This window comes from Sinohyriopsis cumingii, chromosome 2 (assembly GCF_028554795.1).
Source record: "Sinohyriopsis cumingii isolate HCF-2022 chromosome 2, ASM2855479v2, whole genome shotgun sequence".
In the NCBI taxonomy this organism is placed as follows: Eukaryota; Metazoa; Mollusca; class Bivalvia; order Unionida; family Unionidae; genus Sinohyriopsis; species Sinohyriopsis cumingii.
The window spans coordinates 169,884,917-169,912,431 of NC_142962.1; the positions used below are offsets into that span (position 1 = coordinate 169,884,917).

At 35.9% G+C, this 27,515-nt stretch overlaps 1 protein-coding gene across 1 annotated transcript in view; it reads left to right on the forward strand.

Annotated features, from left to right (window-relative positions):
- LOC149806284 (CUB and sushi domain-containing protein 2-like) overlaps positions 1 to 27,515 on the forward strand; it is a 247,889-nt gene that overhangs the window by 10,509 nt on the left and 209,865 nt on the right. The window contains exon 2 of the mRNA XM_089935578.1: positions 19,468 to 19,531. Within this exon, the coding sequence (XP_089791704.1) occupies positions 19,468 to 19,531 (64 nt within the window). The remainder of the gene's footprint in view (positions 1 to 19,467; positions 19,532 to 27,515) is intronic.

The window sequence follows — 27,515 nt, forward strand, 5'->3', positions numbered from 1 at the left end:
ATGCTTGGTGACTTTTAAGTCCACGTGGAATAACACAGCCCATGTCTTGTAGCCATTTTGAAGTTTGTGAATGGCTGTTGCAAAAGTGTCTACACTGTACGTTGGGGTGTTCCGGACAGATTTGCATGCAGAAAAATTGCACTTTTAATAAACAAATCTGATCATACCAACAGATCATCCATAAGTATCAACAGAGATTTGGTGATCTGATTTATTTCAGGTTATGTCTACTCCTTGTAATAAGTTTTACTATTGATTATATGTTTGGTTCTATTTAGATTTCACATTCGAAGTGCCATTGTTAAACTTGATTAATGAGTCCACTGAATTATTTTTTTAACATGAGTTTATTTACAAAAAAAAATACATTTGCAGGTAATAACATAGTAGTATTTTTCATTTAGTTCATTTTCTGTCTTCATTTGATGCCTTTGGGCCAAATTAAAGTGATTTGTTTGAACTTTCCCCTATCCCGTTAAAACGGATTTAGATGATAAAGTTACTGATGTTGACGAGTTCAGTGAGTCAGTAACGAAACTTTCAAACGAGTAAATAAATAACGTTATATTCTCAATGTTGACAACAAATGTGAGACGCAGTAATTGTAAAAACTGGTCTGATCATTGATTCAGTGATTTCTTAGAATATTCATTTCTTTTCACAAATAGAATGGTTAAGATTAAGACGAGTGCTCTCTAGGGTCTAACGAAATGTACCATCGAAAAGCATATTGAAGCCAAGTGTAATCGCATATCTATCAGAGATGGACCTTTTAAAAAATTTGTTAAAATAATCCATTCGAGAAAGAAATGTAACTTAAGGTTTTGGTAGGAAACTAAGAGCCTCAATGCCAACAATCCAAAACGACCAAAAAGTATTATTTTGAGTTGGGTAAATGTAGTGTCAAACATCAGCCCCTTTTAAAGTTTCCCCGTTTAACTCTTTTCATACAATGTTAAGCTAGCGATAGAAGACACCCTCTATGATACAGGTCATAGCTGGGGTCCCCTCAACAGTGAAATGCAAATGGCAGGGCGTAAACATGTTTTCTTTATATGGTAATAAGACTGGTAAAAAATACTTTACTTATGCACATATTTATCAACACAGAAACAAATTGCGCATGTTCGTGCAATATATTCAGAAAAACTCGTTCACATTTTCCCATACAAATGCGGTAACCTATAAGTACTGAGCACCAGTCTTTATTGTCATACACTGTTCACCAGTCTTCGTTATCATTCACTGTACACCAGTCTTCATTACCATGCACGTTTCATCAGTCTTCATTATCATGCGTTATACATTAGTTTTCATTATTATTACAGGAGTAAATGAAAGAAAATATTGCACAATAAATGAATAAAATACAGAGCTAAACTAACTCAATTCACATCACCTTACATCATTTTGACAAGTGTCGCATATTTAGGAGTGAATGTTGTCGATATTTTCATTTTGGCAAGTGCCACATATTGAGGAGACAATATTGTAGATATTGTCATTTTGATGCCACATATTGAGGAGACAATATTGTAGATATTGTCATTTTGATGCCACACATTGAGGAGACAATATTGTAGATATTGTCATTTTGATGCCACATATTGAGGAGACAATATTGTAGATATTGTCATTTTGATGCCACACATTGAGGAGACAATATTGTAGATATTGTCATTTTGATGCCACACATTGAGGAGACAATATTGTAGATATTGTCATTTTGATGCCACACATTGAGGAGACAGTGAAAAAGATATTATCGTTTTATCGAGTATAACATATTGAGAATTTTGAAGATTTTGTCAGTTTGTCAAGTGTTTAATACTGATATCTAGGAGAAATATAGTAGATGCCAATTTGTCAGTGTCAGATTACTGATATTTAGTTAGAGAATGTTGTCGATATTGTTAGTTTGTCAAGTGTCTAATACTGGTGTCTAGGAGAAATATAGTAGATGTTGTCAATTTGTCAAGTGTTACGTTATTGATATTTAGGAGAGAATGTTGTAGATATTGTCCGTTTGTCAAGCTGAGAAATATAGTAGATGTCAATTTGTCGAGTGTCACATTACTGATATTTAAGAAAGAATGTTGTAGATATTGTCAGTTTGTCAAGTGTCTAATACTGATATCTAGGAAAAATATAGTAGATGTTGTCAATTTGTCAAGAGTTACATTGCTGATATTTAGGAGAGAATGGTGTAGATATTGTCAGTTTGTCAAGCTGAGAAATATAGTAGATGTCAATTTGTCGAGTGTCACATTACTGATATTTAGGAGAGAATGTTACAGATATTGTCAGTTTTTCAAGCATCTAATACTGATCTTATGGAAACATATTGTCAGTTTATAAATTGTCACATACAGGTATTTAGGAATGTTTTAGATATCAGCTTGTCAAGTGTCACCTATTGATATTGCGGGTAGAATGTTACAGATATGAACAGTTTAACAAATATCACATACTGGTATTGAAAGAATGTTGCAGATATTGTCAGCTTGGTAAATGTTACATACTGATATTGTGGTAAGATATATCCAGTTTTATAAGTGTCACCGTGATATTATAGAGAGTGTTGAGGATGCAATCGATTTGCCAATTGTCACAGCAGAATTATAGAGAAAACTAAACGTAATCGATTTGCCAAGTGTTACAGGGATACTTTTGAGAGAAGTTTGTAAATATAATCAGTTAGATACACATCACAATGATATCGTAGTGAGAATGTTGTAGATACCATAGTGTAAATTTGACAAACGTCACATCCTGATATTGAGGAGAGAATGTTGAGGATATGTACAGTTTGAAAATATTTGTCTGCTTGTCCGTCGCTTCAACATTGCTTCTTCTAACACACATACGGATGAATGAGTTCACAGTGTTTTCAGTGGAGCTTCACAGGGTGGAGGTGGATGTCAATAAACACCAAAGTAGACAAACTGTGTAAATTTGAAAGCTTTTTTTTACATCAATCTAATATTCAAATTCTATCCGAATACATTTAACGAATATTCTACAGGATACGTTGAAATTTTTCTCAGTTCTGTATTGCAGTCAGAACAAATTGGAAAATATCACAAATGAGTTTCTTTTCTTTTAAATAAATAACATGAGCATAAAACGTACAATAATATCTCAGATTATTTACTAAAGTAACTTAAATGTAATGTTTATCAAAAGAATATACGAACGCAGAGTTTCGAATTTCTCTCATTTGTTAAGTATTAATTGCGTGTCTGCGTGATATGTAACAATGATTGAGCATTTTCCAACAATATCACCTTATCATGTAACTTGTCTCTGACTTGATGGTAAACAGGAACAAAATACTGTAATATCACAAAGTCCATGTCATCTAGAAAGTGTACCATATGCACGTGTGTATGCGTGTGTGTGTTTTTTCTTTCTCTGTAGATTATATTTATTATCCCTATATTACCTGATAATCAGAAAGGTTTGATTGTAAGGTGACCTTGGGATGGTTCCCCGACCCAATGGTCAACCTATTACAGGGTTAATTTAAAAAAAAAAAAAATTAAAATGTAAACAAATTATCATATGAAATTCCTGGTGATATTTGCAAGCTGCCTTTCCCTGCCAAAAAGCAGTCTTGGGCATGAAAATTGCAATTTCCAGTATGATGCGTAAAGCGTTCAAATATATGTAAATATATTTTGGTTTAGTTTTCTTATACTCGTGGGATTCACTATTGCGATTCACATAGACGATGGTGTTTTAACCAGATTCAGATAGAGTTCTTATCAAAGATGTTACAGCGGAGAGAAAAAACTGAATGCCATTTAAGCTCTTCTGCATGTGTACGAATGACACTGCAGACGCAGATAATAGCGTTTGTAAGATGCATCTTTTGAAGTATCGTGTTTCCTTACCTGAACGTGTCAGTTCAGCCCGTATGCTGTTTTCTTTCACGTAAAGCCACTTTGGACACCTTTATAGTGTAACGTATCTTCTTACAACTTACTTCCAATAAAAATTAACACAGAAACATGGAATCTAGCGTCTAATATATATATATATATATATATATATATATATATATATATATATATATATGAAAATCCTTAAACCTGTACTGTAGCGCTATAAACCCATAAGACGTGAAAACTTCAAAACCCATTACTCCTTTTACAGTTCATGTATTAAATTTGAACCTAAATACTGATTTAAAAATGCGACAGTTTCCTCTCTGTCTCACTCTCTCTCTCTCAGGCTTTTACCTTTGAAATTGTTGAATAGGAAATCATATCCATGGAACTTGGAAGATAGTGAACCATGATGGTAACAACTTTTGTACATCTTCTGGTAATGGGTTTGATATTTGATGAGTTAAACAACAGTAAATTCTGAGAGCAAAGTCAGAGATTTTATACTATGTGTAAATTTCAGGTTTAAACTGACCGAGGACTGTATTTTATGGTATCGGAGTATTTCCATGTATTTATTATCTCACTGCTGGTATAAAAATACAATACCCAAAAAGAAATACTGCTGTGAAATCAAGACAGACCTAACCACCCCTTCATTACATCAAGGTGTACCTTATTATTCCTTCTACTGCTGTCAAGGTGAATTAACATCACATAGCTCTTAAAAAGTGGCGTCTTCTCGTAAACATAAAAGTGGCCTCTTCTAAGTAAACATACAATTTAAAATAGTGATATTGCGATACCATCTGAAGCAATAAAACAACGAAATGCTTCAGTTTATAACATACTTTCTCCTTAACCTCTACATCAAAAAATCATTAAAAGTACACAGCTTTAAATTATGCAATCTTATTTTTAGAAAGAAGATTGATTAAGTTTTACTTGATATATAATTAAGCTCTATCAGATAAATGAATCTCAATATGATTTTGTAAAGGCATTGTTTACCACTATATAAACTAACGTTTTGAGCATGTGAACTGCTTACAGGTATGCATACAGTTGTAGATCTTATGTAATACTGGCGATAGGTGTCACCTCTTTTTCCCATTATAAACAGCAAGTAAAATGCGTCAGTAAACTAAATATACATGTGAAAAGCAAAAAGTAAACTATACTTGTGTTGATTGTATAGGGTTCTTTTTCTCTGCACGAAACATGATAACATTACTTAGATCAAATTGACCACAAATTTTCAGAGACTGGATAAACTGTTCTCTATACTTACCTTAATTTTTATGACATTTATGTGTTTGAACCTATTTTAAACAAAAACAAACAAGTATTTTGGTGTACCTATTCTGCATCTGCAAAATACGCCATCGCGATGAAAGTCATATTTACCGATTTGAAAAATGTATCGATTGTATATCAACTGTAGCTCAGATTGTGAAGAATATAAAGAGCTTCATATCATAGCAAATCCAGTGTTAATAAAGCTAAATAAAAAGAACACATGAAATATACCATTAAACAGCACCTGAATCTTAATATTGCTTCGCATCACTAATTACATGCTTGTAAGTTCCGAATCACACTAGTGGCAGGTACAAGGTATGTGTGTGTGCGAGTGTGTGTGTGCCTATAAATGTAAAAAGTGTAACGTACGTAGGATGATTATGCGTACATTATACATGACACCCTTTAAAATGCATTGGACTGATATTACAGAACATGTTGATAAATATAGAAGTATTAAAACTGAAGCATTCAATTCACTAGATACAAGAAAAAGCAAATATAGTCTCAAACGTCATGTTTTCTATCGCTTGTGTTTAGCCTTTCATCGGCAATGGATTAATTACAATTATTAGAGGAATTATTTAATTGTCCGAGTACAATGTACTTTTGATAACTTATTTGGTTTTATTATTATTATTATTATTATTATTATTATTATTATACACCCAAAAGGTGCTAGAACACTATGCTAGTTCGGATTACCTGCTTTATGTTTGAGAACAGGTAAACTATACGTCAGGCCAATATAAAATGTTTGCTGCACGGGTAGTGTTATGAAAACATATGCAATGTTCGAAACTGTCAAAGCATGTGAGGACTAATTATTGGCTATTTTTTAAACCAGTATCTTGGCCGGGTAGAAACGTCCTGTAGAATTATTTCTACTTTAGCATTATGCAAAGTATTGCCTATAGCAAAACAGTGTGCGTATTCTTCCAATTTTCAAGTAAGTGACAGCCTTATAATATATGTTTGCTAACGGCAACCTATGACAGTCTTACAACATAGGCCTGCTAGTGGCAACCCATGCAGTCTTACAACAGGTTTACTAATGGCAACCTATAACGGCATTATAACACAGGCTTGCTAATAGCTACCCATAGCTGCCTTATAACATAGGCTTTCTAATAGCAACTCGTTACAGCGATGCACGCAGCACCCTCACCGGAATATTAATTCCTCGATTATTTGGTCTTTTCGTTATTTAATGATATTTAATACTCACACCAATCAAAGTCGTGTCGCTGTTAAGCATTATTTTATGATAGCACATGGTATATTCATGTTCCTTTTCTTATATACGTTATATGTTGTAAAATTCCCAACAGACCGTAACAAAGCTTTGTCTTGTCTTCAACAACGCCAAGAAAATTATAAATTTCCTCATGGTTTATTTATACAAAACATGGCCTGTGCGTTTCTCCTGATCACTATACTACTTCAGTCTTCTCTCATTTTGATCTATTTCCTCCCATTCCTAGGTAAAGCTTAAATATAATCTGTATTGCGCTATTAGCTACATCTTGTAAGAAGATTGTTGTTGATACGATATGTTATATTAGGATTACAATTTCCACTATTTAAGTTGGTAAACATGTGCAATTCACTAAACATATACATCTATACGTAATACCACAATAGAATTCATACGCTCTCGTTTATTTTTTTTCTTCTTTGCTCCTCGGAGCCATATCAAATTGTTTTAATTCAATAGCACCTTAAAACGGTAACTACTTTATTTTACGGATGAAATGATTGTCATCATAACTTTCTTCTCACTTCTTGCTATGAGATGAAATACTCATAACTTAAGAAATGTCTTTATCCATGATGAGAGAGAGAGAAGGAAAGAGAGGGACAGAGAGAGTTCGGGCTCTCTTAACAAAAGAAATCACTCATAATGGTGTAGATACGTCTACATCTTGGGAAAAATGGCGATGCGAGAGGTAACGGTCTGATGTAAGGAAAGACAGAGTCCTCTGATGCTCGATGATTGAATTGATTTTGCATAAGCTTGTTCTCAATTTATACATAATTTCGAACATATCCTCACGGCCGAATAAGGACATGCATCCAGGTACTTTGTATTCATTCATTTTGAATCAGAACAAGGCTCCCTTCTTTTCTAACTGATGCTGTTTGCGTCTGTGTACGTTATCAGACGGACATTTCTGCTGCATCGGCTTATTCGTTTCAAGAAATGTGTGAATCTTCTAGCCTACACATCCGAAAGGAACTCGCCTGTTCGACAACTTACAACCGAGTCTACAAATTGCTGACTTAGGATACAAGCGAATTGTGTTTTTTATAGTACAAAAGAGTTTTGCACTTGCTCGTAAAAGCACAATCTTTACTAAAAATAGTATACAGTTGTAGTACCACACAAAATTAATCACAATATATTTTATTTGAAAATTATTTTCAATATAATTTAATGAAAAATTCCTTTTTTAAATACAATTTTGAGTAAATTTCAATCTTTTAATTTTTAATAAAAAATTGTCTCCTAATATATATAATGGCTTGGAAACAAAAAAATTATTTTTATTTTCCACAGATCTTTAAACTGAGGAATAGTATGTGCATATTTTTACGAAATTGAATTTTTAATGTAAAATGAAACGAATTGGACAGACGGACAGGCTGACAAATAACAGGTTAAAATAAATTTCTGAAATTATTCTGGGAGAAGATGCTAAAGGTTGATTTGGAATATTTAACAATATTTTAAAATGTAATGTTTTATTAATAGCGTTATTTTTTCTCTTGCAAATATCTTAGCAGGTCAAATATAAAGATCAAACCATCGCATTCTTCTTAGTTAGAGGCACTTTGTTCATGTTCATCATGTTCACCAATGAATAGCGTACAGTAGCAGTTTGGGTCTAAAAAGTAAATTTCCCCTAACAAGAGCTCAGATTATTCTCCCGATGATCGCGATTTTCTCGGGGAAATCGGAGATGAAAGTTATTGTTTGTTCTGAAATGACATTGTCGAATATATATATATATATATATATATATATATATATATATATATATATATATATATATATATATATATATATATATATATATATATTCCATCCAGTGTAGGTTTTCTGTTATTTGCATAGGCGTCCTGTACCAGTATTTCACTCCACACCCAAATCTTAATTTCACTTCGTCGATCCACGAAGCTTTTAACTATTTCAACACTAATCAAAATTCAAACAAATACAAAGTGCGCTACATCCTAAATCGTGTTAAAGATAGGACTCCATTGGGTCACACTACGGTCGTTTTAAATTCATAATTTTATGAATGACAATATTCTTGTGAAGGGATACGAGGTGTCAGCTATTAATATAATTTGATGCATAAAGAATATTGATTAATTGATGCGCTTAAAAAGGACGCGTTAGATTAAAATGTACTACTACAGCACAAAATAATAATAATAATAATAATACATGAAAAGTAGTTTTAATTTATAAAGTAAGAACTTGAGAGTGCAATACATGTATCTTTCAGATCATGACAAATGAAATATTATATTGCAGCCTATAATTCAAAGTTTTAAGGATTTTGAGGTAACTTTGAGGACTAATTAATACATTTTATTACTTGAATGAAACCGCAGCAAAAATATTAAAAGAAATGATTAAACATTAAGAAGAATCAAGCATATTGCTTAAGTATGTCTTTAGTATAAATCTATTAATAACAGAACCGTTGAAACTGCTTAAAATTATCGAAAGTAAATTAAAAATAATACCCCACCCGCATCTTTAATATAAAATAATATTATTACACCTATAAATTATTACTTACTTGGTTAGGAATAATATATGTCTAAAAAGTTAACTAATATTTTATGTTTGATAGTTTTCATATGCTATTTTAATGCAAAATGAAAAATCATGATTGACTTCAAAAATTAAAATTTAATTATTTAATTAATATTTAAGATATAAGTGATACTTAGTTTTGATTCGGAATCGAGTTGAAATTTAAATAAAACTCAATGCATTTCTTCAGCTTCATTACATAAAGTAACGTTAGAGATATGATGATATATGGGACACTCAAGAGTCTTTTTAAATGCAAAATTTTATTTTATGCATTCATAAATAAACATTGCTAAATATGAACTTAACATTATAAATGTAAAATATTATGCACTTTGAATCTGATGAGAATTTAATGTTAATTTAAACATATATAATGCTTAATAATGCATACAATTACAATAGTATTGGAGTTATCATATTTCCAAATGAGAATATCATTGTTTGTACAACTTTGAATTTATAAAGACTATAGAGTGGCCCAATAGACTCGTACAACTATTCCGTATCATCCCATCCGTCTGAGGGGATTATTATTACAAATACTTCAATCCGATCTCACTTTGAGCTAGTCATCCCACTCCAAAATGAAAATTATGTAAAATAGTTTATATGGGTCAATATGTTTTGTTTCAATCAGAATGGCACTTCCTCGGTATAAATCAATCTGAATTATTCTGAACACCTGTACAGTCACGGAACAGCTATATACATGTATGCATGTATGTACAACCATTGCCGTGTTTATCATCACGCTCCGTTCTTTTTAAATTTTCCTTTCATTCCAAATTAAACTGATTATTTTAATTAAAAATATTACCCTGCCGCACGAAAAATCAATAGATGTTTTGTGCGATGAATTTAATTCCAAGAAAATAAAGCATTTTTTGTTACTTGGCTGGATAAATTGATTGCTTTAATGAAGTCATTTTTCGATTTAAATTCATGCTAAATTGAAAAGGAGATTGATCAGACAGAGAAACAGAATATATAAATAAATACAGTTTGTGTGATGGTCATCGTAGAAATGGTTAAAGCATTATCTTATATTATCAATATTATTTTCAGATTAAGCATTTATTATAAGTACTACTGACTTGATTTACTAAATTTTTTTAAAAATGCATAGCAAAAAATCTTTGAAATATTAAATCCAATAGACTTATCTATTTCATATCTGAGGGTAGAATAAACTTTCCTAATAGTCTGAATGCTAGATACATTTAGCAAAAATGATCCCCACGTATTTGTAAACTCTCAGGCACAGTTGGTACCTGCGCTTGGGCCACTTTCACATCTATAAGAAATGCAGTCTATATTATTATTATTATTATTATTATTCAGGAAAAGGTACAAGATCCTTCTTATCATTAGGGGTCATTACTCCATCAAACGGTAACTTTGAATTCTGCCAAGTCAACTTATCAGAAATATCAATATAAAGCTTTATACAAAATGAAACTGTCTAAACACTTTTTCGGTTGTTTTTCAACAATATCTCTTTCAACTGAAATTTTATATTAAAAAAGGCCGCTCACACAATCCTTTGGGACAAATACCATCAGGTTCTCGAAAAAAGATTTCTTGTTTCAAATAGGACGTAAACAGATTAGATAACAAATTCAACGTGTTTGCAAAAAGAAGCTAAAGTCGTATTTATACTCGGTTACACTTCTAGATCCGATTACACGATAATAAAAGTTGTTGCCAACAAGTGTTTTAGACAGAGATTAAGTACCTTATTTATAAGTGGAAACGAAACTACTTCTGTTCAAATTCAGATTCCCCCCACCTCATTTTCGTAGGCAAAGCGATGCAGAATATGTTCGATTAGCCCTCCTGCATGTCATCAGAGGTGACAAATGGATGAGCACTCCTGCGTATCATTAGAGGTGATTAGCCCTCCTGTATGTCAATAGAGGTGATTATCGATTAGCCCTCCTGTATGTCAATAGAGGTAATTATAAATTTGCCCTCTTGCATATCAGTAGAGGTGATTATCAATTTGCCCTCCTGCATATGAATAGAGGTGAGTATCGATTTGCCCTCCTGCATAGTAATAGAGGTGATTATCCGTTAGCCCTCCTGTATGTCAGTAGAGGTGATTATCGATTAGTCCTCCTTTATGTCAGTATAGGTGATTATCAATTTGCCCTCCTGCATATAAATAGAGGTGTATATCGATTAGCTCTCCTGCTCGTCATTATATGTGATTATCGATTAGACCTCCTGCGTGTCATTAGAGGTGATTATCGATTAGCTAACCTGTATCTCAGTAGTGGTGATTATCGATTAGACCTCCTATATGTCATGAGAGGTGAGCTAACTGAAACAAGCTTTTCTCTGAGTGTCGTCTCGTGATGAGAATATGTTCCTGAAGTCGATTTAACAAATTGGAATAAGGAAGATAAAAAGCATATATTAAAGACAACATAATGAGTAAATACTAGAAACTTGTTTGAATTCAATATCCTGAAATTTCTATTCTTTGTCCGATTCTTAAGCTTGTGTATGTTTTTTTCAGTGTTATAAACCCATATATAGCTTGACGAATTTCAATATAATAATGCAGTAAGTCAAGTGCCCTCGTCGCCCGCTACAAACAGCATGATTCCCGGTTCACGTTCGATCGTCTGAAATCATCATTTGTAAATTTAATTACCGTAAACATGGCCTCGAACTAAAAATTAACAGAATAAAAGGAATGTGGGGTCCAGATACTGAATGTTTCCAAAAAATGGTGGTGGAATAGTAGCTGTATGGAAGCATTGGATGACATCCAGGAAATAAAGGTACGCTGTATGGTAAAATGCTGCAGAAGCAATGGGGACAAGGTGAATCCTATGGAAATAAATGTGCTCACGAAGACAAGGGAAAATGTAATGTTAAAATTTGCTATCCAAACACACCCCATATGCAGACCATTGTACCGTATACACCGCTGAAACACACTATACCAAGCAAACATAAATGTTATGACCGAAGAGGTTTTAGCTTTTGGTGGAGAAAGACAAAGACATGCACAAATGTAAACATACAAAGACAACTCTTTTGGCGAAATGGTGAGCAATCATTTTTCTACATATTTGAATAGCCCTGAAAAGGCCCATTGTATTTGGTGAGTGATACTAGCCTAAACTTCAGACAGGACGGCCACGTCTCACTCTAAAGGAAAACAAAACATCCTCCGTTTCAATTCTACATTCTACTTCTCATTGTTTTTGTTTTTATTTTTGATGTTGCTGCTGTTGCCTCTGTTGTTGTGTAGTCTCTCATAGTGTCTTTGTCTCTCCCCCAGTCTTCTTTTTCCTTAATGATTTTTTCGGGCAGGTTCTGTTTGATACGATGTATGTGCACCACGTCTTCGCTCAATCTTGTAATCTTGGATTGTCTTGTCTTGAGGTTGCGTACCGCCATTGGGCCATGTGCGACTGGTTAGTGTACACATTGCGTACAAATTAATTTCTCGTCCAATTGTAACTTTTGTGTGCATTCGACACTTTAATATATGAACCACATACTTTTCAATTTGCATGTCCGGAACTGGGGAAGGGAGAGGATGTGTCGGAAAGGGTCACGTCCTGAAGTCACCTTATGACCCTCATCGATCCATGCTGAAACTGGTTCCGAAAATAACTGGTATTTTCCTTAAAACGACCGAAGTTTAACCTCTGAAAGTGTGAACAGAAACCGCATTAGGTGTTCGGGCGGCATAAACTTTTGTCTGGTCTACCCCTGTGTTCTTCTTGGAGTGATGAGATCTGCTATCACTAGTTCGTGCATCCGTGGCCAAATTGTGATGGTATGAGCCGGAATGTTGTTCTCTCTAATGAGTTAATTGATAATCAATGTCAATTGCGGTACTGAACATCTGCAATATTTCCAACCAGCGAACTGATATTCTCTGCTGCATGGAGAGAATTGGTTTTCGCTCATTTATTGATCCGGCCCTCACCTTTTGTTTCTCGGTGGCTGCAGTGACGTCCTCAGGTCCTCAGTTTTTATACTGTCATTATATCGTCTAGTAAATCTCATATTCCCCACTCCATAGCCTGGTCGCAAATATACGCTACAACGGATTATCTTTGCCAGAGGTTTCTGTTGAGTTTTTTCACGTAATCGCTGTCTTTTCCAGCTGTGTAGGCGATGGTCCATTGCTCGTCTTTCCAGGATATGGTGGTGATCGTGTTGCTTATTTTCTCTAAGCCTCTTGCCCTCTTGTTGCTTCTTTTTCCTTTAGTGCTTTTTTTCTAATACTAGCACCCTTCCCTGGTCCCTTATTGAGTTGTACTCAATATCGGTGACGTCCGTGGCAATGGGGGGGGGGGGGGCGCTTGCTAGCTTCAGAATTTGAGACTGGAATGTTGATTTGGACCTGGAGGAATTTCTGACTTGGTTTATACGGCAGGTGCGCAGCGTGTCGGTCGGGCTTGCTCCCTCTTTTGTACCTGCGTTCGTCCTTCCTGACTCGGTCTTCTTCAGGGGCTGCTTCTCCATTTGCTGTTGTTTGAGTTCTCCTCCGATATTAATTACAATATTGTTCTTATCGCTTGACCCTTAAGCTCCACCCTGAAACAATGATCTGGCCTGATCATTGATTTGCACTCAGGGCCTTGTGGGATATATAATTTTGTTCTAATTCCCATAAAGAAACAAGACAGCACCATTTCTTTTTTAAAAATCAACATGCCTATTAATTTGAAGAAGCCTCCCTAATTTAAAATAGGAATGCAAACAAACAATAGTAAATCTGAACATATTTACAATGTTGACAAAGTTGACTTTCAATAATCGAAGACATTGTCATTTTGCCATCAATGGACTCGTCAGTTCTGAGCTAAGCACAAGATGGTTCACAAAACCATCTTTCTAGTTTATCATTGTTTCTAGATTATTTGCGATCAAAATGTTGCTAAAAGTTTCTAAGGAAAATCCCAGACTGCCATGCTGATAAAGAAATTAAAGAAATGAAAACAACGTCGTGCACTCACCATGGAATCTCATCCTTCTAATATCACATTATTTACTCAGGTGTATACATCATCTCTTCTCATAAAGTCCAGAACTACCGTTAAACTGAAGTTCTACATGAAGTTAGCCTCGTTGTATAGGGGTTAAATAACCTTCGTCGCTGCCTTGGTCTGGAGTGAAATCGAAATCGGATCATTTTGGTAGGGCCCACTAGATTTACGCACAGGGCCCCCTGTGAGCAAGAGATTTGGAAATAAACTTTTAAACAAGTTTTATATGATATTGAACTTGACATTTTCTTCCATCGCTTTAAAATTACTTTCTTTCTATATGTATATTTTTAAACATTATTAACGAGTGGAGCCCCTTTGAGCGCGGGGCCCAGTTGGTCCAAATCGGTCCAATCGGCCTAAGGCCATCCTTGGTTGCTCTAGCAGCTTATTTGATATTAAGTGCTGGGTATTGGTCGCTCCAGCCGCGTGTTAATGATATAGTGTGAATGTTGAATAGTAGGTAACAGGATAATGGATGGTAATACATATGTGTTTTGGTCACTGTAAACGGAGTATTGATGTTATGTTGTAGGTGTTTGATAGTTGATAACTGTGTGTTGGTCACTCATAATGGCATGTTGGCTACTAAGTGTAGTTTTAACATTAAATTTTCAGTTAGATGGCATACAGCCCTAATATAGCATACCTTTGGATATTTTTAACATTGCATTGTAGAGGTGATAGAGATCCCAAACCAAAAATTATGGCCTCAATGATAAATGCTCTTATTATAAATTAACTAGTAGCATATAATTATTTTATATTACCTACTTATTGGAATTAATATGTTTGCAAATCACTTTCCTTGGACTAGAATTTCCGTATGCCCATTATTTTGATATTTTTTTAACCTACAACCCTCTAATCTTTCCACAATAACAGTATTGCCCATATATATAGTTTGTAGTTTTTAATATATTACCTTCAATAAATATTTTATTTCAGGTTAGGCCAAGAATGTTATTTTCTAAAATTTATGTTATTATTAAGAAAGCTTTTCGATAGTAGTATGAACTTACACTAGTGCTTGTGGGTAACATGTTCGTAAAAAAATAGTGTTATGCGTTGGAGGTTTGGAAATGTTCTGTTTACACAAAGAACAATTTAATCCTTCGTAACATAGCTGTTATAAGCATTGGGATCTGAATTCAATAAAAAGCTGATTAGTTTGAAACTGTTCAAATACCTGGAAGACATTCCTGTAAATTGACAGCTTAGAGGATCCCATTCAGAACCTAACTCTTGAGCTGCGAAAACGCATTTACAACTTCTTGGCATAGATGCCAGTGAAACGCATTTACAACTATTTACAACTACTTGGCATAGATTCCAGTGAAACGCATTAACAACTGCTTGGCATAGATTCCAGTGAAATGGAGAAAATAAATTTGAACCATTCGTTAGTATACTTCCAACAAGACTTGACTCTTCCTCTAGGGATAAAAGTCAAAATACCTGCTATATCTGTCAGGAAAGAAGGATTTTGGGTTCTAAAATGTGCACAACGTCATAGAAAATGGACCACTGGAAAGGGAGAAAAGAGAGATAAAAGTCAACATGCCTGTTATCAATGGTAGGAAAAATGACACTCGCTTTCAGAGTGTGGCAAAACAATAAATAATAGAATGAGAATTCAGAAGCACAAACATAAAAAGAGCCCATTACAGTGAAGAAATTCAAGATCGTTAAGCAACCCAATAAACAATAAAAAAAACAAACCATACTAGCAAAAAATTCAAAAGAAAAACCCAGTGGACCTAAAGACCGCCCTATCACCTTTTACATCAGACATTCGTACGGTTATAATGAACAATAGCTGAATGTCTACCAGCCATTATTGTATTCTTTACAATTTGTAAGATATACAAAATAAAATAAAAACAAAACTTTTGATAATTAGTAATGGATTTAATATTTCTTAAAAACCAACGAACATTAAATTTTAGCCTTGTCCAGGAAAACAATTTAACACTCATATTGGCTAACTTAAATTATATAAGTGAATATAAGACATTAATTTATCGAGAGGAATTTACATTGCGCTGAGCATACATACTGACCATTAAATATGTTTGATAAATGCAATTTAAAATTTTATAATGACGATACAATAAACAAATATAGAGCAAAGTTTTGTATGAAATTAAACTGGACAGTGTAAATGCAATACCAGGATGCAAAATTTGTTATTGACATTTTAAAAAATATAAGCAAGAAGGACACAAACGGCAGGAGGCTTGTAGTCGTCGCAGCTGAAAAATCAAATGGACCAAACAAGGTCTACATATAGACACATCCCGCACCCCATCCCCTAACTTCAAGGACAGATGCAAGTGATGAATTTTTCTTGAAGTTATTTACCCATGGTTTACTAATTATGTTTTCAAGCATTAATTATACATTACATAATATTAATATATCATTTAAGGTTCCAGAATACGCAGTATGAATGTAGGCAATAAGCTTAACAAATAACTAGCAAAATATGCCTAAACAACTAAAGCAAAAAACAAAAACAAAAAATAATTACAAAGGGAAAAAAAGAAGAATAATAAAACGTTGCTGCTTCTTTTTGAAGTTTCGATTTAAGCTGATGGTATTTAAAATTCATTATAAACAACAGAGTTTACATTGCAATCAAACCTATTTGATCAGGCATGATTCACAAATGTCTTGTTAAATAAACTACGAGTTCGTTAGATTCCACGGCTTGAATTAAAGGAATCCAGAGGGGGACAGTTAGCACAACTTAAGCTTTACGGTTAGATCATAAACTATGTAACTCGGGCTCAAAGTTCAGACAGGTTTATAGTCTGTATTTCAAAGATAATTAAGCTAGAATCATATTTCATATTACAAGCCTGAGACACTTCTATATCTTGTTTCCTCTAATGGCTGCTTGATTTTAAGGACAACATAATTACTCCAAGTGTCATATCTGTTATTGGGATTTTACACAAAAAGAGTTTCGAGAGTACCCTAGGTTTTCCTTAAACGTAGGTATCCGGGTATTTTACTTGACTACATATATTTGAGGAACTGGCCGCTTTCTTTTGATAACGTAGCTTAGATGGGGGTGGGGGACTGCATCAATACCACTAAGTAAGCGCGTCTGCTATTGGTCTATCTACTATTCAATTTTAGATAATATCCATTCACCAAACAGCTCAGCATACACGTATTGAAAGAGCAAAAACATAGTTCCAAGCATTTTACCCCTTTAGTTTGTTCATTTTCATTACTTAATCATTATTGTAATAAATGTACTTATTTTAAGTTAAAAGCAAAATGAATTGCTTCGTAATAAACGTTTTAACATGGTTTTCAAAAAACGTAAAATTGCTCCAAATTCCATTGTTAAATTTCCTTTATGGGAGGGGCATTGTTTTGCAAATTCTCAAGCTCTGCAGTTTTGCAGGGAAGACAATCATAAATCTAGCCTTTATTTTTCTGGTTTTATGAAATGCATTGTTATGCGACCTTGCTATCAAGACTAAACTCTGAGCTGTGCGAAACAGTTTACCTCAGGAAGATTTACATGTGTGAAATCTAGCGAGGCTCCTTATGATTATTGCATATGATGCGTGCAATATAATATAATTTTGTTTTTTGTGTATCCTTTTTAGCATCAACAGGGCCAAAAATATAATATTGGAAGATCTCTTCAATGACAGACCTAGGCACAACGTTTTGAGTTTTGTGTTGTCACACTCTAAGCAGTGATGTAATTTTAGTTTTCATCTGTCCAATCGTTAAACAAATTTGAGGAATCTGTTTTGACTAAGTGTTTGGCATCGCTACCAAAATGTCGCGTGCTCTAGTCGTGCCAAAGAAGGAACGGATTTAGGCATACGCTAAACAAGCCACAGCTTTGGGCCTCATAGTTTGAAAGGGGCCTCTCTAAATTACAGAAGTTGTTTTCAGCCTTATTCTTCATTAACACTTACCACATAGGGCCTTTAAAGCTTCCCATAGCTTAGGGCCTCACCATGTCTAAATCCGGTCCTGTGCCGAAGTCGGTCTAGGTCGGCCTCTGTGTTGCATCTCAAGGCAAGGCATTTTACTTAAATTTCCTTGACATTGTATAGCCGTTCATGTGTTTGTAAGAACTTGAAACAAAACAGGCAAAACAATCAAGTCTAACACATGGTCACCGAGATAAAGGCGAAACGTTGTCTTAGCATTAAAAAACATAAATCAGAGTTGACCTTGGAGACTTTAAAAATAAACAGAGAAAACAAAGCATGCTAATTGCGTCTGAAAAATATAGCAACGACGCACAAGCTATGTAAAAATATTGCAGGGGTAAGAAAGCGGGATGTCACTAAGTTGATGGATGTCAAAGTCTTTTTTAATTGTTTTGGAGGGCTGCTTTAGATCCATTCAGATTGCGTAGATGATTGTTATAAACACCTTCATAGATTTAGTTAGCATTCAATTTCAATCGAGAAGTGTAAAATTTGATAGGGTGTTGACGAACATGATGGGCTGTGTATTTTGCATATGCTTCATACAATCGAGCTTGACGTCACTGCAATAAACAGATAAACAGGTAGTTTATTTTTCAATATGACTCAAATGTATAAAACCATACAGGATTCGAAAATAAAATGCGTAAACCAGTTTATTTTTCATATAAAGGAATTAAATAAGTTTGAGGGCATATAATCTTTACGATTAAATAAGCACATGATATGAACAAGGATACTGAATGTGTGAAGAGTATTATTATTTTTCAAGGATCCTTACCCTTCAAGGATCCATTTCTTTAACAAACGTTGATTTTATCGTGTTTATATAATCAACGGGCCACAGTAGTACAAGAAAAAGGGGTGCTTTTAAGCTGCAATATAAGATTTACACATGAGTTTTATTTCTGGAAAGGTTAAAATCTATATTTGTATACTTACATTATTTAAACATCAACTTAACATCATGTTGATGTAGTGAAACATGAAAATGTGTATACAAGAAACTGATCATTTTTTAAAATTATTATTGCTTTTTTAAAAGTGTATTTTTGTTGACTATATTAAAAATACTAAATGATTAGTTGCATGTATGCACAAGGTTTAACTGCACATCAGCATAATACTGCCCATATAGTGCCGATCTTAAACTAAGTAACACAAATAGTAACAGCAAATATTGTCATAACTTCCTGGACAAATGACTCGCTTCAACCTAAAGTTAATATGCAACACGGGGCAAAAGTATAAGGTTCAGGTGTTGCAATAAGGCACTTGAAAGAAATCTAAAGGCAAAACCTGAATACATTTACAATTCGAGCTCAACATAAGCTGCACTCATTTCACAGGGAGAGTAGAACTAGATAGAGAAAGTTTAAATCGCTTTATTCACTTTACAAGCTAATTGAATACGTATTTAAACCAATTTATTTTCTTGTATTATTTTTCAGGTCACATTTACTGGAGCGGTTGTTAATGAAACGATTGGGGATTTGACCTTTGAATGCCCTGATAGTAAGTATATAATTAATTAACTAATAGTACGTAATTTAGTATGTATTATGTCTGATTTATGCATTTCTGTAAGGGAAAAATCAGCCACCACCACATCCACCATTTAATCCAAATTGTGAATGTTTTCATTTTCTTAAATAATAATTTATCATGGCATAGAAACAGCTTCCTGGAAGGTTGGATTATTGACATCGACTGTTCGTGATAGATGGAGAAAAGAACTTATTAGGAAAGAATATTTTCTTCATCAAATACGTCGATTCATGTTTCTAAAATGCTTCATTGTCGCAGCTACCGGCAACATATTATCAGTTCAAGATTTTCTTCATCAAATACGTTGATTCATGTTTCTGAAATGCTCCGTTGTCGCAGCTCAGGAAACTTGTAATCAGTTCAAGTTTTATCGAACTGCTCTTGAACTGAAAATTATCAAGTCTTATTGTACTATGCATTTTCCATCTTTCATGAACCTGGCGACCATATCATGAATACTGATATAAATCAATTTACGTCAGTGTTTTGGTGTGGTTTTTATCTCATGACGTTGGTCATTTTTGCCATCATCATGATGGACAAATGATTGTCACAACGGGATCAATTATACATATTCTGGTCATTTCCATTTTGGACAGCTGAATTTTAAACTAGTCTCTATGCGCATGACCTCCGTACTTCCCTACTAAGATATCACGAACTTTCTCTTCTAATATTTTCAAGTGAATAGAATAGGTATTGCATTTAGGTGTAGATCAGTTCCTTAAAAGTTAAAAGAGCTGTGTGTAGTCAGGATCTCAATAAACTATTGATCTGTAACATTTATGAGTGACTTAAATGGCTTTAGCTGTTTGAAGTTTTCATGTTTTTGTTGACGATGCTACATGAGAGCCATCATTTTTAACCGGCACACATTAAGCAGCGCAAGGAAGGACATTGGCGGCTTTCATTTAATTTAGAAGGTGTCCGAATTCGACAATGGAACCTTTCCGGGTAAACTCTGGTGCTTTGACAAAATTAAGGATTTTTACAGCTGTATTTATTCTCATCGCCTCAGCGCCTACTGTACGTCAGGATGAACTCCGAGTACGCCAAGTTGTCTGTTGTTGTGGCCTATGCACCAATAGACGACGCGGAAGAAGAGGACAAAGACACCTTCTACGACGCTCTTCAAGCCGTTTTAAAGGACGTCCCTCGACATGACGTGCTGTTGCTACTTGGCGACTTCAACGCTAGGGTCGGCTGCGACAATAAAGACAGAGAGAGAGGACCATGGGGCGCCATGGAGTAGGTGTGATGACCGACAACGGGGAAAGACTGGTCAACTTTTGTCAGGAGAATGACTTGGTCATAGGAGGGACCCTGTTCGAGCACATGGACATCCACAAGCTCACATGGACATCACCAGACGGGGGAACTCAGAACCAGATCGACCACATCATCATCAACGGCCGATGGAAACATTCCCTGCAGGACTTGCAAGTGATGCGGCATGCTGACATCGGCAGCAACCATAGTCTTCTGGTGGCCAAGATGACTTTGAAGCTTAGGAAAGTTAGGATAGGGGTCTCCAGGAATCAGCGCCTCGATGTGGCCAAGCTGAAAGATCCAAAAGTGAAGGAAGAGTTTAGGCTGGCCCTAAGGAATAGGTTTAGTGTTCTAGAAGATGAGACAGCACTGACTATCGACAATTTTAACAGAGCAATGAAGGAAGTAGGAGAAGTAGTTTTAGGTTATAGGAATAGTGAGAAGACTGAGTGGTTATCAGGAGAGACGTGGATTCGCATAGGCGAGAGAAGACAGATTAAGAAGAGACTTTTGGACGCCAAGTCACCAAGACTGAAAGAGAGACTTTCGAAGGAGTATAGAGAAAAAGACAAGGTGGTGAGGAAATCAGCAAGGAGAGACAGGAGAGAATACACAGAGAGACTGGCAAAGGAGGCAGTTTCAGCAGCAGAACAGAAAGACACGAAGACGGTGTACCAGAACACCAAGAAGCTGAAGGGCGACTACGGCCAGCACCACGACCTTCCAGTGAGAGATGAAGATAGAACTCATGTCACAGTGGAGGAGGAGAAGCTGAAGAGATGGAAGCAACACTTTGAGTCCATACTGAATCACCCAGACCCACCAGTACTCGCTGACATTCTTGAAGCAGAGGAGGACCTTGACATCAACTGCGACGACATCACTGTTGAGGAGGTCAAGCAGGCCATCCACAAGCTGAAGAATGGGAAGGCACCTGGCGATGATGGAGTATGCCCCGAGATGCTGAAGGCAGAAGACATAAAGACACCGCTGCTTCTTTGCCAGAGTCTCCAAAAGATCTGGGATAGTGAAGAAGCACCAAATGACTGGAAAACAGGAATTATCGTCAAATTTCCCAAGAAAGGAGATCTGGGGAACTGCAACAACTGGCGGGAATATCCTTACTATCCATCACCAGTAAGATTTTCAGTCGTATCATTCTCCAACGCATCACAACAGCTGTGGACGGCATTCTACGCCAGGAACAGGCAGGCTTTAGGAAGGGCAAATCCTGCATCGACCACATCTTCGTTCTGAGACAGATCCTTGAGCAGTCCCATGAGTGGAATGGATTCCTTTATGTGGTCTTTGTGGACTTTGAGAAGGCCTTCGACAGCCTGCACCGAGCCTCTCTGTGGAAGATCCTACGACACTATGGCATCCCCCAGAAACTTGTCAACGTCATCAGGTCCCTGTACGAGAACTTTGAGTGCAGAGTCATCCACAACATCTACTCACTGAACCATTCAAGGTGGAAACCGGAGTGAAGCAAGGATGCATTCTCTCGCCGATTCTCTTCTCACTGGCCATTGACTGAATCATGCGCCGCACCACAGAGGGCAGGAGGCAAGGAATACAGTGGACGCTGACCTCAATGCTGAATGACCTGGATTATGCCGACGACATCGGGTTGCTGGCAAGCAGACACCAGGATATCCAACAGAAGACACAACAGTTGGTACAGACAGCAAGCACCATAGGTCTTCGAGGCAACATAGGGAAGACACAAGTCTTGAGGAAGAACACTAGAGTGGGCGACCCAATCACCATCAATGACCAGCCTCTGCAAGAAGTAGACGAATTCACGTACCTGGGCAGCAAGGTCGCCACGGATGGAGATTGCACAACGGAAGTCACCACAAGAATCAGCAAGGCCAACCAGGCCTTCGCAATGCTGAAGCCCATCTGGAGGACAACAAACCTCAGCGCCCACACAAGGATCCGTATCTTCAAGAGCAACGTGCTGAGCGTCCTCTTGTACGGGTCAGAGTGTTGGAAGACCACTGCTAACATAGAACACAATCTCGAAGTCTTCCAGACCCAATGCCTGCAACGGATGATGATGATCTTCTGGCCAAACATGATCTCGAATGAGGAACTCCGGTACAGAGCGGGCGCAAACACCATCGCTGAGACCATTGCAACTCGTCGATGGAGATGGCTCGGCCACGTCTGCAGAATGCCCCCTGACTCACTACCAAGGGTGGCACTGAGATGGACTCCACAGGGGAAAAGGAACCGTGGCAGACCCAAAGAGACCTGGCGCCGTACCGTGGAGCGAGAACTCAAGACCAGAGGCCTTACCCTGCAGACCGCCCCATAACAGCAGCCGATAGACCAAAATGGTGCTCCCTTGCTGTCGCCTCAAGCACCAGACGGGGCAGAGAGGATTGATTGATTGATTTATTCTCATCATCTTCTTTTGGATTATCCAGTGTTGGTAATCTTTAATAGCAACATAAAGGAATTTTTTCATTATGTCAGACTTAAATAACAAGATTATGTAAAACCAAAACAAGTTTTAAAGTTTTCCAAATGAAAAATTTATTTTATAAAACACAAAATCAAACAAAATGAAAGAATTAAAAATAATTTATAGTGTATGAATTCTTAGAAAGTAATCCTACTATCAATTTCTCAGTAATCCAGAAACTGTTCTGAGGTATTCCAAACGAAGCCTCTATAGTACTTATCTGTTCCCTTGATAACACTGAAGTTAACACAATTATTAATCCGTATCTTTTTACTTCAATGTAATCTCGTAAACGAAGAATGGAGCCCTTGAATGTTTAACATAATCCATTTGAAGCCCTTGAATGTTTCACATAATCCATTTGGATTAATTAAATGTTCAAGTCCTTGAACATAATTACTGACCGTTTGAATCAAAGATTATCAAATCGGCTATGTCCAACGAACATGCAATTTCAAATCAATATTTTCCTCTCAATGGCTTACGAACTCTCGCATAACTGCACAAGAATGCAATAAATAGCTTGTATGGATATTATATGGATTATATGGTATCCGTTTGCGTTTCAAATAATCAATCCCTGATTCACTTAATTTATAGAATAATCTGAATTGTATTATTCTCTTTCATAATAGCTTGGTCGTCGTCATGCACAAACAGTCCTATTCTCACCTTCAAATCTCATTAGACCAATCAAAGGCTAGAAGAGCGCGTGTTATAGCTCTCCATTAGGCAATTGCACTTTGAATAACATGTTTTGTTTACGTGACTCTCAATCATTAACATGGCATTCTTGATCTTCTTAGTTGTTGATTTCACCTTGGGGATCGTCTTTGTCATGAACGAATTCTTAGGTTTAAGTATACATATACTTTTACTATAGTTCTAGGCATTGAATTAAAGGATTAAAATATAATTCATATCCTCAAATTACTTAAATCAAAGCTATATAAGTCAAAAGGTGATACATAATCACGTAGCAATATCTCTTTCATTTTCTGTTATTCTAAGATGTTTAAATTTATTTTGTCTTCAGCTGTTTTATACAACGTCAAAGAGATATATTAATTTGGTATACTATTGATTCTGCGAGGCATAATTGAACCATCGACTCTTTTAAACAAGATAGCATTTGGAATGTCTATATCCATGAAATCCCAGTATACTTAGCGAATATTCATTGGTTTAAAAGAGATATCATCGTCCAAATTTTTCATGTTGAGTAATGCCTTTTGAAATTTCTCTCATTCAGGTAGATCTGTGTATAAACTTCATCTAATTAGTTGAAACCTGTGTAATTGCAGTGCTAAAAATGTTCAATGGTATCAAATATCCACCTCGTTCTTTCACTTATTTCATGTCCTAATTTGATAGAAACAATACCTAATAAACGCTCAGTTACATAATCCATTTCACCCCGGTTCATGATGTTCTTATGACTTGTACAATGGTCAAACTGTGTGCATTCATCCTTTTTTCATTTCCTGGCTTCATAAGACTGATCGTTAACACAAGGTGAGTTTTTGCAGAACTTAATTGACGGAATTTTACATTATTGTTTTACTTTAGGAAGGGTCTTGTGTTATTGAAAAAGTGATGCAAAGTTATGACAAGCAATAGTCATTGATTTACACTTCTTTTTTAATGAATCTCTGTGCTTTTCAATAATGATTATGTCTAGATTCGCGTATTAATACGTTTGTAAGCATATTATTATAATATTTTAATATTTCCTAACATGCTTTGGAATCGGTTGATCAAATACCGAAGTCTTCATCAATAATACTGGTCTGCAGCCAAAATGCTTCCGAAAAATATGTGGTCAAACTTGACTAATTCTGGGTCACTGAGAACGAAATTAATATATCTCTTTGAAGTTGTATAAATTAGCTGAAGACAAATAAATTTAAACCTCTTAGATGCTTAAATTTAAACCTCTTAGATGCTTAATTGATTGGCTCTAGTTTTAAAGAGATGATGCTGGGTCAGTATATACGACCCTTGACTTGGCAATAGCGGAGTTTAAGTGAGTTATAAAGGGAATGGATCTCAATTTAACCAGAGACGACTAAAATACATCTTTGACTGGATCTATGACTAAATATATGACTGGATTTTGACAGTACTTGATTTTTAGGCCAAACAACGAATGATGCAATCTGCAGCTGGTATTGCGTCATACATGAAATGAATTGCATCGTGTTACTCCTAGAAGTCGTCGATGATGCAATCATAACTAAGCTTACGTCACTCTGATAACACATTGCCCTATATCAACTCTAGAAATCATAGTGTCGCGCTGTCTTATTTGTCTGTGTTTGATTTTGCAAAGGGACACATTTCTGTTTGGCCAAAGTGAGCAGCGATGCCTCGTACTTGTGTGAACAATGCAGATAACTTCTGGTATGTTTGGTGAAGTGACTTTTGCATCACAAAAGCGCAGTATAACCGCTATGGATAAGAAACCTATCACCTTTATTTTGGCTGCAAAATTGGACATCAGGACAAGAGGTGGGTCCCACACCTATGCTGCAACACTTGTGAAACAAATCTTCGCCAGAAGTTGAACAAGAAAAATAAGTCAAAATCTTTTGCAGTGCCAAGATGTTGGAGAGAGCCAACATATCACATCAGGAATTGTTACTTCCGCATGGTGCTTCAACTTGGAGAAGGTGTGCCAAAGAAGAAAAAGTGGACTGTACATTATCCAAACAGCCCATCATCTATACACCCAGTATTCTAAGTAGAAGGGCTGCCGTTTCCTGATGCGCCAGAATCATTCTCACTTGAGTTAGACCAGGAAGAGGAAACTGAAGAAACTTCTAGTCCTGAACAGTCAATGTCACATGACCCATATTTTCTCCCATCTTCCTCTAAATCACACCTCATAACACAATGTGAACTGAATGATCTTGTCAGGAATTTGGAACTATCCAAGAGTAACGCAGAGCTGTTGGGCTCCAGACTACAGCAGAGGATTCTCCTGCCAGGCGATGTTAGGGTTTCTATATTTCCTTGACCGTCAAAAGGGACTTGCCCCATTCTTCTTTATGGAAGTTGATTGTTTAGCCTGCAAAAACATCGATGGTGTGATGGCAGCCCTCAACATCATTCATGATCCAGATGAGTGAAGACTGTTCATTGATTCATCGAAGACGAGTCTTAAATCTGTTTTGCTGCACAATGGCAAAGTTTTACCATCAAGTCCAGTTGGTCATGCAGCTCATATGAAGGAAACCTATGAAAACATGAAACAACTTTTGATGTGCATAAGCTATGACCAATCTCAGTGGCAGCATTGTGGCTATTCGAATGTTCTTGCGCTCTTATTTGGTATGCAGACTAGATACACAAAGTACTGATGTTTTCTATGAGAATGGCATAGTCGTGTTAGAGATTCCCACTACATCAAGAGAGATTGGCTAATCCGACAGTCACTGGAGTTTGAGAGAAAAAGTGTTCAGGATCTTGTTGAATTAAGGAAGATTTTGTTACTACCCTTGTAAATCAAGCTGGGTCTGATGAAGAACTTTGTCAAGGCCATAGACAAAAAAGGTTAAGTGAAGCTAAGGAAGGTCTCTTTGTTGGACCTCAGATTCGAGAACTTCTTCGAGATGATGCATTTGACCGTGCACTACGTGGCAAGGAAAAGACGCCATGGAAAGCCTTCCAGTAAGTGGCAAAAACTTGTCTCGGAAACAACACGGCATACTACTACAGGGAGTGGTAAAAAACCTCCTCAGGCATACATAAGCCTTGGTTACGACAAGTCACAAAAGATACATGTTTCGCACTCTCATCTAGATTTGTTTCCACCTAACTGCGGAGCGGTGAGCGAAGAGCACGGCGAGCCATTTCACCGGGACATTGCAACAATGGAGAAACGCCATCATGCGAATGGAGCCTATCAATGCTTACACATTATTGCTAGACAGTGACGTGAGATGCTCCATTTAATACAGGAGACAAGTCAATAAGCGCCGAGTAAACACTGAAGAAGGACTAAATTTTGTACTTGTATATACATAATAGCTTTTTGCCTTTTGTTTCATAAGAAGTTTTATTTATATAACCCGTTTGCTGTTTTTTAAAGTGTTACATAAATAGGACAGATGAAATACTATTATGTAAAGCAACCATAAACACGTGAAAAAACCTAGGTTTACAATATATGATGATAACTCTACTATCTACACAATATAAATAGAA